General features: G+C 62.2%; 1 protein-coding gene across 4 annotated transcripts in view; it reads left to right on the forward strand.

Moving 5' to 3' along the window:
- The window catches only part of CBFA2T3 (CBFA2/RUNX1 partner transcriptional co-repressor 3), a 77807-nt gene that overhangs the window by 50584 nt on the left and 14917 nt on the right, over nt 1-12306 (forward strand). For 2 of the 4 annotated variants that reach the window (XM_040253678.1, XM_040253682.1), the window contains exons 2-3: nt 6199-6345; nt 9272-9349. In XM_040253678.1, coding sequence (XP_040109612.1) covers nt 6199-6345; nt 9272-9349 — 225 coding nt within the window. The remainder of the gene's footprint in view (nt 1-6198; nt 6346-9271; nt 9350-12306) is intronic. The other 2 variants (XM_040253680.1, XM_040253679.1) reach the window with 2 other exon arrangements.

Raw genomic sequence — 12306 nt, forward strand, 5'->3', positions numbered from 1 at the left:
CCTCGGCAGGAGCTTCCGGCCCTCGGCAGGAGCTTCCGGCCCTCGGCCTGCTCCCCAGCACGGGGCAGAGGCCAAGACGTCAGGGCCTGGGCCGCTAGTGCTGTCCTCGCCCCCACCTGCAGCTTCAGAGGCTGCGGCCGGGCAGTGTGCCCAGGGGCACCCGCTCACTGGGGCTGGGGAGCAGGCCCCCTCCTTGGGGTGCAGGGCTCCCTGCCAAGCCTCCACGGGCCTGGGGAACCCTGCCTTCCTGAGGGTCGGTGCCAGGAATGGGGTCCGGGCATGTCACAGGTCACAGCCCGAGACTGCACAGAGTGGCCTCTGGGCTTCCTCGTCAGCCGCCTCGCAGGCTAGGGGCTGCATGGGGTGCTCAGGTCGAGGCTGGGCTCACAGTCAGGGCCCTGCCCCTGGAGCAGGGTTACCTGTCGGTACCGGGCCCACCTGCCCACTTCCTGCCACTTCTGTGAGGGTCAGACGAGGTGACGAAAGAATCAGACCACGAGAGGCCAAAGCCTACTTCTGCAACAGCACCAGTGGGGGATGGGCTGTGCTGATGCTAAGGGCCCCCTCCCATGGAGGGTTCTAGAACCCCAGGGCTGGGAGTGTGGGGCTGTGGCCAGTTCTCAGCTGGGCAGGGCGGGCTGGGAACACAGGCAGACAAGGACAATGATGGATGGGGTGGCTTGTTCCGGCACATTCCGTGTTCTTTCCCACCGGCTCCGCCCGGCCCCGGAGAGCGGCTTCCTCTGTCGATGGGTTAGTGACATTTAGTGGGAACTGGAGCCACTGTCTGGGAAACACGCAGGGTCCCCAGGGGCCTGGGGAGCACCGCCCGGGTCTGGGAATGTTCTGAAGGGCTCGGAGCCGGGGCCGTGGGTGGGGCTGTGACCGAGTAGGCCATCCCCTCTCACCCTCTGGCTCCTGCACTGCAGCCGGACATCAGGACACCAGGGGGGCCCCCACCCTCCAGGATTGAGGGACAGACATTTCAAAGAGGAGTGAATGAGGGAGCAGCAGGTCTCGGGTGGGCAAGGCTCTGGGGCCACCTCCAGCCCCCTGTCGGCTGTGGGAGCTTGGCGGGTAACCCATCCTCTCTGTGCCTCACTTTCCTGTGTGTCAGATGGAGCAGAGCCGGGCTGCCTGCCATGTTGCGGGAGGGTCAGACTCCTGGCTGGGCCCCTGGCACACTCCTGCCCCCTGAGCACATGGGGAGGGGCCGGCATCCCGAGAGTTCCCCCCAACACACACCAGCATAAGGGCTGCTGTTCTGGCCAAGGCACTGTGCGGGCTCCAGGGGAGCTGACAGTGACCCTGGTCAGGGAGAAGCCCAGACATGTCTTCTCCAATTCTGCCCCATCTCCCGCTTTTTTCTCCATGGGGTCTTGTGGACGCCATGGCCCCTGACTGCTGATGGGGCCAGCGGAGGCCCGGGGATGCCAAGACTGCCCCGATTTCCCGCCCCCCGCCCCCCGGAGCTCTGACATCTAGGAAGACAGCAGGGAGTTGGGAAGATGGTCCTCGCACTTAACCTGCTGCAAAGCTGGGGCACCCGGGGCATCACCCACTGACTCAGAGCAGCAAACCCACCCCAGCCTCAAACCCCAGGCAGACACCCTTTCCATGTCTGGTCAGCCCACATGATGTTCCCCGGGGAGCATGAGATGGCTACAGAACTTTCTAATCTCCCAGGTGGTGGCGGGGCCTGCGGCTTGAAGCACTCCTGGAGAACCCCGGGCTCAGGCCCTGCTGTCCGTCAGGCTCCGAGACCCTAAACAAGATACTTGTCCTCCCCAAGCCTCAGTTTCCCCATCCACAAATGGGCCTGCTGGGGGCCCCTGTGGAGACTCATTGAGTCCTCCCGCAGGGCGTGGCATTCCGTCCCGGTTGTCCCTGGGACCCTCAGTGGGAACGCTGATGCGCCACGTGCCAAGCCCTCGCCTGGGGAGCTGTTGATTATATGTTAATCTTATAAAAGTGAAAGACTTAAAGCTAGACATAGGTCCAGCTGCCAGGGCCCCCTCACTGACCTGCTAAATCAGAGCTCCCTAAAAGGGGGCTTGTGCAGGGGATATCCTGATTTTGGGTGGGGGCATCTGTGGGACTGAGGGTCCCCAGTGACTTCAGAATCAGGAGTGGGGAAACAGACCCAGAGTGGGTATGGGGGGACCGTTCGAGCCAGGGGGTGTCCCATGGACATGTCCAATGTCTCTCACAGGCAGGCACAGGGACTGACGGCGCTTTCTGGGGAGGGCATGAGGGTGCAATGAGAGGTTGCGAGACGTGCAGGGCACAGGACCTGGCTCCCCCAGGGCTGGGATACCGGGGAGTGGACCCCGGAGGGTGGAGGACCTGAGAATGGGGGAGGGGAGGGAGCGGCCCCACACAGCCAGCTCAGCTTCTGGGTGGGATCTGGACCTCACTGGGAGCTGTGCCTGGCCGACCACACTGGCACCCTCAGGAGTCCTCACGGCGGTGGGAGCTGCCCCTCTCCTGGCCCTCAGCACCCCGCAGTGGGCCCCTCCCCAGCCCCCACGACCTGGCCAACTCCTGCTCACGCTGGTTTGTGAGCTCAGGGTCCCCCCTGGGTGGCCCTACGGGGTGGCCAGACGGGCAGTCAGGTTGTGCCAGAGCCCTTGAGGGTCTTGGGCCTCGGAAGGGGCTAGGTGCTGGTCAGGAGGCCAGTGCTCAGGAGACTGAGGCTGCCCATCTGGCAGCTTGTTAGCCATTTGCCCTCAGACCATGCAGGCTGGCAGAGGGGCAGGATTGGCTCCTCCACACGCAGCCAGGGCTGCAGAGGTGGAGAGAGGGCAGTAATTAATAACAGCAATTAACAGCTGCCACTATGATGGTGGGACCATGGTGGGTGCCCTGCCCTCTGCTAAGCATGCTTCTCCATCTCATTTGACCCATGTTGCACCCCGGGAGGTGGGTGACAAGTGTGCCCATGTATACCCGAGGAGCCTGGCTTAGAGGTGGCCGCTCTTCTGGAGGGTGGGCCTCTAGCCCCCTCACACCCTACTGTCCTCGCTTGGCCAGCCCAGAGGTGGGCAAGTGTCCAGGGTGAGCTGTGGTTGCATCCACAGCCCCCTGGGTCGGCCCACCTTGGGGCTGGGGCAGCCAGGACCCTTGACCTGCCCCTTCCAGGCGCTGGGCAGAGAGAGCCCCCTCCTCTCAGAGGGCTGCCCAGCAGTGACCTCACTCTTGGGTCCTCCCCTGGCCTCCTGCATGTGCACGGACGGCCTTTGGGAAGTGCCACCCCAGCCAGAGACCCTGGGGCAGGGGTAGGGGGCAGTCAGGAAGCAGAGTCGTCTCAGAGGGGATCACGTTCCAGGGGAGCCAAAGGCCCTCACATGGGGCCCCTCTCCTGCTGATGTGAGGTCAGAACTGAAGCCCCAGGAGGGAAAGGGAGTTGGGGGAAGGTGGGGGCTCGGAACCATGGCTCTGGGTGTAGGGGTGGGTGAGGAGATGGGTGTGGTGGGAGGAGGGCTGGGGGTAGGCCCTGGGGAGCCCCACGTGCAGTGGAAGCTTCTGAGGGTTTCAGGTGGCAGAGGTGACGCCTGTGCACACCCTCACGGGCTCCCTACTGCCCGCCAGCTTTGTCCGGATCCTTTGCATGACTAGAGAGAGGCCCGTGCGCTCTGTTCCTTGCGGTCATCACACCACCCTTGCTCTTCCCTGAGGGCCTCCGTCACGCTCTGCTTTGGATCTGGGCCGAAGCCAACCTCAAGAGCAGGGTTCCAGCATTCACATTGCTTCATAAACCATTCCTGATTGCATTGAGAGCTCACCATCATCCATTACAGAGGATTAGAAAGGCTCAGAGAGGTGAAATGACTTGCCCTACGTCACACAGCCAGCAGACAATAGAGCCAGACTCAAACAAGATTCAACATATGTGAGGCTTTCTGCACCTGTGGCCCTACCCTGTGCAGCCCAGGGACCCAAGGCCCAGCATGGGAGGTGGGGATGAACCCCCACTAACCTGCAGCCTCCATCCACCTGGGTTTGATTCCTCTCCTGCAAGGAGAGTTTGCATTGATGCAAACCAGTCCTTGAAACCCTGAGGACTTGCATGCCCTGCAGGGACGCACCCATACATGCTGTGTGCCCTTAGCAGATGGCTGTACCTCTCTGTGCCTATAAAACGGGGCTGGAAGCAGCATTCCCCGCCTGGGTTTCCTGAGGATAACAGGAGCCATGACTCATCTGCCAAGGGCATGCATGTCTCCTCCATAGGTGGGCGGCCTGGAGCTCCGCCCTCAGGGCCCGTGGACACCTGAGGGATGGGTGAGAGGCTCCATGCAACGCAGGCACGCTTGGTCCACCCCTCCTCTATGCCCCCTGAGCTGGGGTCTCTGGTCTGCTTCATCTGTGACACTCCAGCGAAGCGCCAGGGCTTGGAAAGGTCGAAACAGGCCATGTCCCCAGCGTCCCAGCCTGATGTCCTGAGTACCCGCCCTGGACAGCCTGCTGGCGGGACCGCCTGCCCCAGGGTGGCCTGGTCAGATGAAGGGCTGGCCAGGACAGGCAGGACTGCACCCCACAGGGGTGGCCCAGGGCCCGTGGCGCTGGCCACGTTTGCCTTCTTTGGTTGTCACTGGGGACTGGCCACCGGCCCTGCAGCCAGGCATGGTGTTGACAGGCCCGCACAGCTGCAGCACACGTGTGCCCGGCCGTCAGCTCTTGACAGGCGGCGGCGGGGGGCAGGGCGCCTGGCAGGGGGGGACAGCTGAGGGCACAGCAGGTGCTGTTCGGCCTGGTGGCTGCTGGTGACCGGCTGCTTCCCCCTCCGTGGGGCCAGTCAGGAGGGGGTTTTCTGCTCCCACCCCAGGGGCCCTGGGGTGCTGCGGGCGTCTCCTTCCAGTATGGAGGATGTGGGGGCAATGAAGGAGGTCTGCTCAGTCTGGGACACAAACATTTTATTGTCGCTGTCACTGTCCATGGGGGCGGGCGGCCCAGATCACACAGGGCCCCTGGGAGGAGGAGGAGAAGTGAATGGGTTGACAGGTGTCTAGCCCAGCCCCATCACCCCCTGGTCCCCGTGAGACCGCATCAGGGTTAGCAGGATGGGCAGTGGCGGGGGTGAGGGGCGGGCAGCACAGGCTGGGCCAGTTTGTAATGGGCGGGGAGGCCCACCTGTAGTCCCAGCCACCTTCCCAGGTCTCTGTGGTCACCTGATGCTGGCTGATATTGAGCTGGGGCCAGGGCGGGTAGGGGTAGGGGGCGGCCCAGAGGCTTGGCCCCTCCCGCAGCTGAGAATACCTAGGCAGCTGCTGCCTCGGGTTCATGTGGACGGTCAGTCACCCAGAGGCCTTTTCCCAGGGCCTGCTCTGTGGGCCCAGGGGCTCGGGGGCATGTCAGGCCAGGGTCTCTCCTTCTTGTTTCCACCCTGTCTCCACACCCCTGACTCCTATCAGAGCATCAGAATCTTTGACACAGCGGGATTCTGTGGAATCTTTGACACAGCGTCTGGGGCAGGACCTGCTGCTCTGTGGATCACACTTGGATGGCCAGGCCTAGAATGGCCTGAAATCGAATATGTCCTTGGCCTGGCTGGTCCCAGGGGTTGCCTGGGCCAGGAAATGGTGAAAATACAAGTTCCCACCTCCCAGTCTTCTCCCCGGGGAAGACCCCCAGACGTGCCTTTTAGCCTCTGCTCTAGGATGGATAATGCTAGGGTGTCTCTGAGAGGGGGCTTCCCCTGGGATCCTATTAGGAATGCAGAGTCTCAGCCCGGCCCCGCACCTGAAAAATCAGAAATGGGGGTGGGGAGGTCGTCCACACAGGCCCTCCAGGAGCTTCTAATTGAGGAAGTGGGGGCACCACTGCCTCAGGGGGTGCCCCCTGACTCCCTGGTCTGCAGTTGAGAAAACCCAAGCTCCCTAGGGCCACCCCCACAATGAGAACCCCAGCCTGTTCTAGCTGCCCAGGTCCTTGAAGCTGTGCCCTGCAGTGCCTGAAATGGGCTGACCCATCCTGCTGTCTGATCCCAGGTGGGTGGGATGCCAGCCACCTGTGAGCACACCTGGGGCTTCTCTGGGGCGGGCTGTGGGCAGAGTGTCCCCCGCCTGGGCTCCAGCTGCTCGAGGCCTCACCCAGGAACCAGGTGGGCCTGGGCTGTGCCAACCCCTCTACCCCTCTGCCTGACTCACCTGCTCTCTGTCTCTTTCTCCCCTCCCGCACCCCCGGTGGCACCCACAGCAGACAGGAAGGAGAAGGCCACCGCGATGCCCGACTCCCCGGCCGAGGTAAAGACGCAGCCCCGGGCCACGCCCCCCAGCATGCCGCCCCCACCACCTGCTGCATCCCAAGGGGCCACACGACACCCCTCCTTCACGCCCCACACAAGTGAGTAACCCCAGGGCTGGGTCTCAAGGGAGCAGTGGGGTGAATCACCTCTGCGGGATCCCTCGAGTCGTTTGAGGTCTGACCTTTCACCTGGACCTGTAAACGCCTCCTCATTGGGCCTTTGAGAGGGAGGATCTCATTATGGTTCAGACCCCAGCTCTTCTGCTTGGTAGCTGTATGGCTTTGGGCAAAGTTCTTAACCTCTCTGGGCCTGGCGTTTCTCACTGGGAAAGGGCTGGCCATGGCCCTGCCTCACGGAGCTGCTGTGAGGATGAGTGAGTTAATAGTTCTCAGCGGGGTGGGCACACAGTGAGCCTTCTATCAAGGTTGGCTGCTATACTGGAGCTCAGAGAGGGATGAGGACTTCTCCGTGGTCACACAGCAGATTACTTGCATGTGGGTGAATCCTGTCTGGCCTGCACCCCCTGAAGGGGCAATTGGAGGCATCTCTGGCCTTGGAGAGCCAGGTGTGTGGGTGGGCCAGGAACTGGGTCCTCAGGGCCTTAGCTGCCAGCAACATGGTAGGCAGACCATACCCCAAGGTGGTGCCTCACTGGCCCTGGGCCATAGTTGAGCATCTTGGTGCACACAGCAGGTATAGGTGGGCTTGCGGAGTCCACAGCCACCCCTGAAACCCTGGGCCTTTGAGTCGGAGCAGTTGGGAAGGAGACCCCCGGCATGTGTTTGTGTGGGGGACAGTGTTCCCTGTCCCTAAGACCAGGGGCTCAGCAATGTGTCCTAAGTGTTTCTGGGCGATCCACGTGCCTTCCCACCCACACATTCAGAGGTCAGAAAGCCCCACATGGACTCCCTTCCCCAGGCTTTGGACCCAGATGAAGCCCCTCTCTGGAGCAGGAACCTCAGTTCCTTAGCCCGGTGGCCCCTGGCCGCCCCCAGGTTCCTCAGGCCCCACCCCGCTCACCAGGGTCCATGTCTCTTCCCAGAGCCCAGGCCCCGGCCTGGCTCTGTCTGTTCCTGGTTGTGAATGGTGCTGGTGCTGCCATCAGAGGCTGGGCAGTGGCCCCCATCTGGAGGAGGGGGTCCACCTAGGTCCCTTGCTGCAGGATGCTGGTCTCTGCTGGTAAACAGGAAAATGCCGCCTGCTCCCAGGTGCGGCCAGCTGAACACAGGGCTGTCTGGCACAAACAGTTCCAGCACCCCTCCCCAGTGGGGTCAGTCTGAGCCGGGGTCCCCACACGTGATGGACACTGGGATGAGCCCATGTCCCCACACTTGCCTCCTGCCTCAAGACGGGGCCCTGCCGTCCACCCCTCGGTGCCCGGCCTGAACTGGCCACACAGGAGGGGCCAGAGGTGGCCGGACTTTGCTCACTCACTGTTCTCACCTGGGTACTCTGGCCATCCGGTCACCCCTCCCTCTTCTCCGGAAGTCAGTCCTCACCTCGGGCTGAACTGCGGGCTGATCTCTGTCCACTGACTACAGCTGCCCCGTCCAGCCTCACTGGTAGAGAGGGGAGGCTCCGACCTGGCTGAGTTTCACCCACATCCGTGCAGCCCAGGGTGTCCATGCAGCCCAGGTGGAAAAAGGAATTTTCCTGACGGGGCAGCAGCAGGTCCCCCTGGGATGATGATGCCCCCACTCTGTTGTCCGGTTCCAAGCGGGAGAGGCCAGTGGACCCTTGGAGGGTCTAGCCAAGGGCTCCAAGCCAGGGGCTCCAATCCTCGTGGGAGTGGCTCCATGGCCCGCTTTTCTTCTCAGTCCAGGAGCCCGTGTTCCGGAAGGCGCTGGTCTGGGAACCAGATGTTCCAGGTTGTGGATGGGGCTGGGGTCGGATGCCACCGGGCCTGGTGAACAGATGTGTGGTGGCAGGCCCATGGGTGGCGTGGGGTCCATCCCCTCTGGCCGGGGTCCCGGCTCTGTTCAGAATATGGAGGTTATGAGAGAACGGGTCTTTCTTCTCTAAGCCAGCACCTAGTTCCCTCTGGCTGCTGTGAGCTTTTGTCTGAGTGTCAGGCTGCCTCTGGGGTGGCCTCAGGTTTGTTCCCTAACCCTCAGAATTCCCTGAAAGCAGGGTGTTAACATGTGGTTAACATCTCATCTCATCTGTGCACCTGGCTGGTAGTGCCCAGAGTAGATGGATCCTCTGCACTCCCTGTGGATTCCTGCCAAGAACCTCCCCCGCTGCCCCCGGACCGACTTGCAAGCCAAGCTGACCAGGGACTGACTGGGAGCCACAGCTTGAGGGCTGTGGTTTTTTCTTGCCCGGTGACTGCCCTGGGCACAAATTTATTTTGGAGTTGAAGCTGTGGCGTGGCCACAGGAAGGTGGCAGGAGTGCCAGGAGGACTCTGGAGAGGGATGTGAGGAGCTATTCTGCACCTGGCAGGGCCCTTAAGGGGCAAACACTCCATCTTGCTCTTACCCCCTGCGACAGGGGGCACACTCTCTGTTTTTGGTGGTATGGCTTTTCTCCTTGTGGCTTTTGTCCACTGACCTCAGCTCAGACAAATCAAACCTCTCTTCCTGTTTGGTGCTTTCACCCTTCACGGCAGCTCAGACCTGGCCTTTGTTTTGGAACCACCATTGGCCTGTCTGTCGATGGAAACCCCAAGCCCCTGGGCTCCAGGTCCCTGAGGATGGTGCCAAGTGGGATCACCAGGCACCTTCCAGAAACAGATGTTTAAGAGCCAGGGTGTCCTCTCATGCCCACGAGGAGCCAGAATTCCGGTTGAGCCCCAGAAGTTCCCACCAAAAGTGGCCCCAAGAGATCCCCGACCCACCCATTTCACAGACGAGGAAGCCGAGGCCCAGAGAAGGGAGTGGACTGGCCCTAGGTGATGACAGAGACCCAACCCCAAAAACGCTGTCGAGAGGCAGGGGAGGGGCTGGCTGCAGACACCCGCCCCGGGCAGGGTCCAGAGCCCAGCCTCCTTCCTCACAGCGTGTTTTTCTTATTTTGCTTACAGATCGAGAGGACGGGCCTGCGATGTCTCTGCCCCATGGCCGTTTTCATGGCTGCTTAAAATGGTCTATGGTCTGTCTCTGTAAGTAAAATAACAAAAACCACTGGTCTCCCAGAGGTCCTTGCGCAGTGCTCACCGCCCTGTCTGTGCCCCCTGCATCTGCCATGCTAGGCCTGCCTCCCTTAGGGACCAAGGGCGCAGGGGCAGACCAGGAGGACTGAGCAGTGGGGTCTGCAGCCCACAGACCAGGGTCACACCCAGCCCTGCTGCCCACACACTGTGACCTTGGGCAGGCGGATGGCCTCTCTGAGCCCCCGTCTCCCTGACTCAGAACTGGGCGAATCAGCGGGTCCCAGAGTTGCAGGATGGTCGAATGCCAGTAGCAAGTCCGCAGCCTCTCCCAGGGCGGACCCCACTCTTACCCTTCCAGGCAATATGTCCTCAGGCACAGAACCCCACCTGTAGCAAAGGAGTCATGGGCCCAGCGCTGAGGCAATGACATGGAGCCCCAGGGTGCTGCTGGTCACATCATGGGAGTCCCTGGCACATGCAGGGTGCTCCATGGGTATTGGTCACCAGTGGACATTCCCATCATAGTGCTTGGGCTGCAGCTGGTGCCATAGGGAGGCTTTTGCGGGGCGATGCTGGGAGTGTGTCAGCCTGCACGCGCAGCGATGTAAGCCCAGGTGTGTAGCCTCATCTGGGGCCCGGTGCGTCCATGGAGCTGTGATACTGCCAGGCCTGGGTTCTTTGTGTGGCCAGGAGGATGGTGCCTGAGGGCGGGCGGGGGGCTGGTGGGAGGGGCTGTTTTCGATGGCTCATCCTAAGCTCCCCCACACCCTGCCCAGGCTCCGGGCCTGGGGGAGCTGTGGGGGTGCTGCTCCATGCCCCCAAAAACCTCGGCCGGGACACGTGTGGTCTATCTTAGTAACACACCTGTTGTGGGAATGAAAGCACTTGTGGCTGGGGGTTATTTTCGGCGTCTCTTTAGCAAGCTGCTGAGACTGCCCGGCAGCCCGGGAGGGAACTCGGAGAGCGAGGGCAGGCCAGCCGCGGGAGGACCAGGCACCAAGGGCCAGCGGGTAAGGGCGCCACAGGGAGGCTGGGCCAGGGGCCGCCGGGTGGGGGCCCAGGTGGCAGGGCCAGCCACAGGTCTTTGAAGCCCATGGAAGGCCAGACCCCAAGTGACAGCCCAGCTCTGTTGCGACTGACCAGGAGGCCCCACTGTGGTGAGGTCCCCATGCAGCAGGCCACCTCCAGCCTGTCTGGGTGACCGCCAGTGGCTGTCATCAATCCCATTCGGGGTGTGTGTGTGTGTGTGTGTGTGTGTGTGTTGGTGTCCACCAAGGGATCAGTGGAGCTCCGCAGTGACAGAGAAAAGTAGCACAACTGTGGGGTCTTCTGGTCCCCAGATCCCGGGACACGCCTGGGAGAGGGTGAGGGACGGGGCCCTTCTTGTCTGTGTCTGGAGCTTACCTCTCCCTGGGCAAGAGGGATCCCCGGAATGAGGCACATTGTCTTCAGGGTTGTCCCCAAGCCAGGGTGTCACCTGGGGGGTCTAGAAAGGGCTCCTAGGGTCCCCCAGCCCATCGGGGGCAAACAGAGTTCAACCCACACTGCGTCTCCAGGGGAGGGAGCAGCAGCGCCAAGGGCCAAGTGGAAGATGGGGCTGAGGGGCAGAGCAGGCCCTCCGCCTGCAGCCGGCCCTCCTCAGGACACGCAGGGGGCACGTCTGTTTTGGTGCTGACCCTGGCCTTCATCAGTGGTTCCCAGACGTCTGTCAAGTGGGGGCCAGTTCTGGATGAGCGATCACCCAGCACGTGAAAGCAGTCAGGTCAAGCATTTCCAGCCCCTTCTGGTGGGAGAAGGATGACCTGTGTTCTACAAGCAGGGGCATGAGACAGAGGGGGCCAGGAACTGTCCTCCTGGCTCCAAGACCCCACCTCTGGCTCAGACCAAGGGCCATTTGCAGGTGAAGAAGCTGAGGCCAGGACCAAGTCTCACCCCCACAGCCCGTCTGGGCTGGTTCAGGACGTCCACTCCTGACCAGGGCACTTGGGGGGCAGGTCTATGTCAGCCTGCCGCTGAGGAGCGGCATGGTGCTGGGGCACCTCGGGGCAAAAGGCAACCTTAAACACCGCATTCAGGGTGCAGGGACCGTGAGACCCACCGTCTGTGGATTAGGGGGGTGGTCCTTGACCTGCTGCTCAGTGAGGGGAGGAGGGTGTTTGCAGGTGTTGCTGCAGGCAAGGGGTCATGGAAGCTGGAGATGTGGGCAGAGCCAACCAGACAGCAGACTCAGGGTTAACAAGGTGGGCCAGTTCCAGAGCCCAGTGGGGCTGGAGACAGCGGGAGCTGTGTCCCCTGGGCCTGCAGGGGAGGATGGAGCCGGTAAGCGGGACCTATTACACCCTCCGGTAATCCAAGCCCTGGGAGAGCCGAGGCCCAGGGCAGAGGGGCAGGTGTGTGGTCCCACCTCACGTGCTCCCACCCTTCCAGGCTGGCAAGGCCAAGACAATCCGCAGAGGTCACCCCCAGAGCCAGGGCAGGATGGCAGGGCTGCGTGGTTTGGAGAGGCAAACCGACACTCCTGCCGTCCAAGGTGGCCAAAACAATGATTGTAGGTGGTGGTTCTGGAGGGGCCACTTCCCAGAGCCCAGCCTGGCAATGTTCCAATCGTGGAGGAAAGGGTTCCTGCTCCCTCGTCACCAGGGGATGGTGGAGCCTCAGAGAAATGCAGCCCTAGGGAGAAGCGGCTCTGAGCACCCCCAGAATCCCTGCCGTGAGGTGTGAGCAGATGGCCTCTGCACAGACCCAGCCAGACAAGGCCCGGGGAGGGGTGGGGACAGGGATGGGGGCAGGGCCAGGCCTGGGAACCACAGCAGAGGGAGTGAGAGGTATGCGTGTGCACATATACGTGTGCTGTGTAGGCGCGCACACATGTGCACTCTGTGGGCATGTATGTGTGTGTGCACCATGCGGGTGCATATGTACTGTGTTGGTGCATGTGTGTGCACCATGTGGGTGCGTGTGCACCG

This window comes from Oryx dammah, unplaced genomic scaffold, assembly GCF_014754425.2.
Source record: "Oryx dammah isolate SB20612 unplaced genomic scaffold, SCBI_Odam_1.1 HiC_scaffold_13, whole genome shotgun sequence".
In the NCBI taxonomy this organism is placed as follows: Eukaryota; Metazoa; Chordata; class Mammalia; order Artiodactyla; family Bovidae; genus Oryx; species Oryx dammah.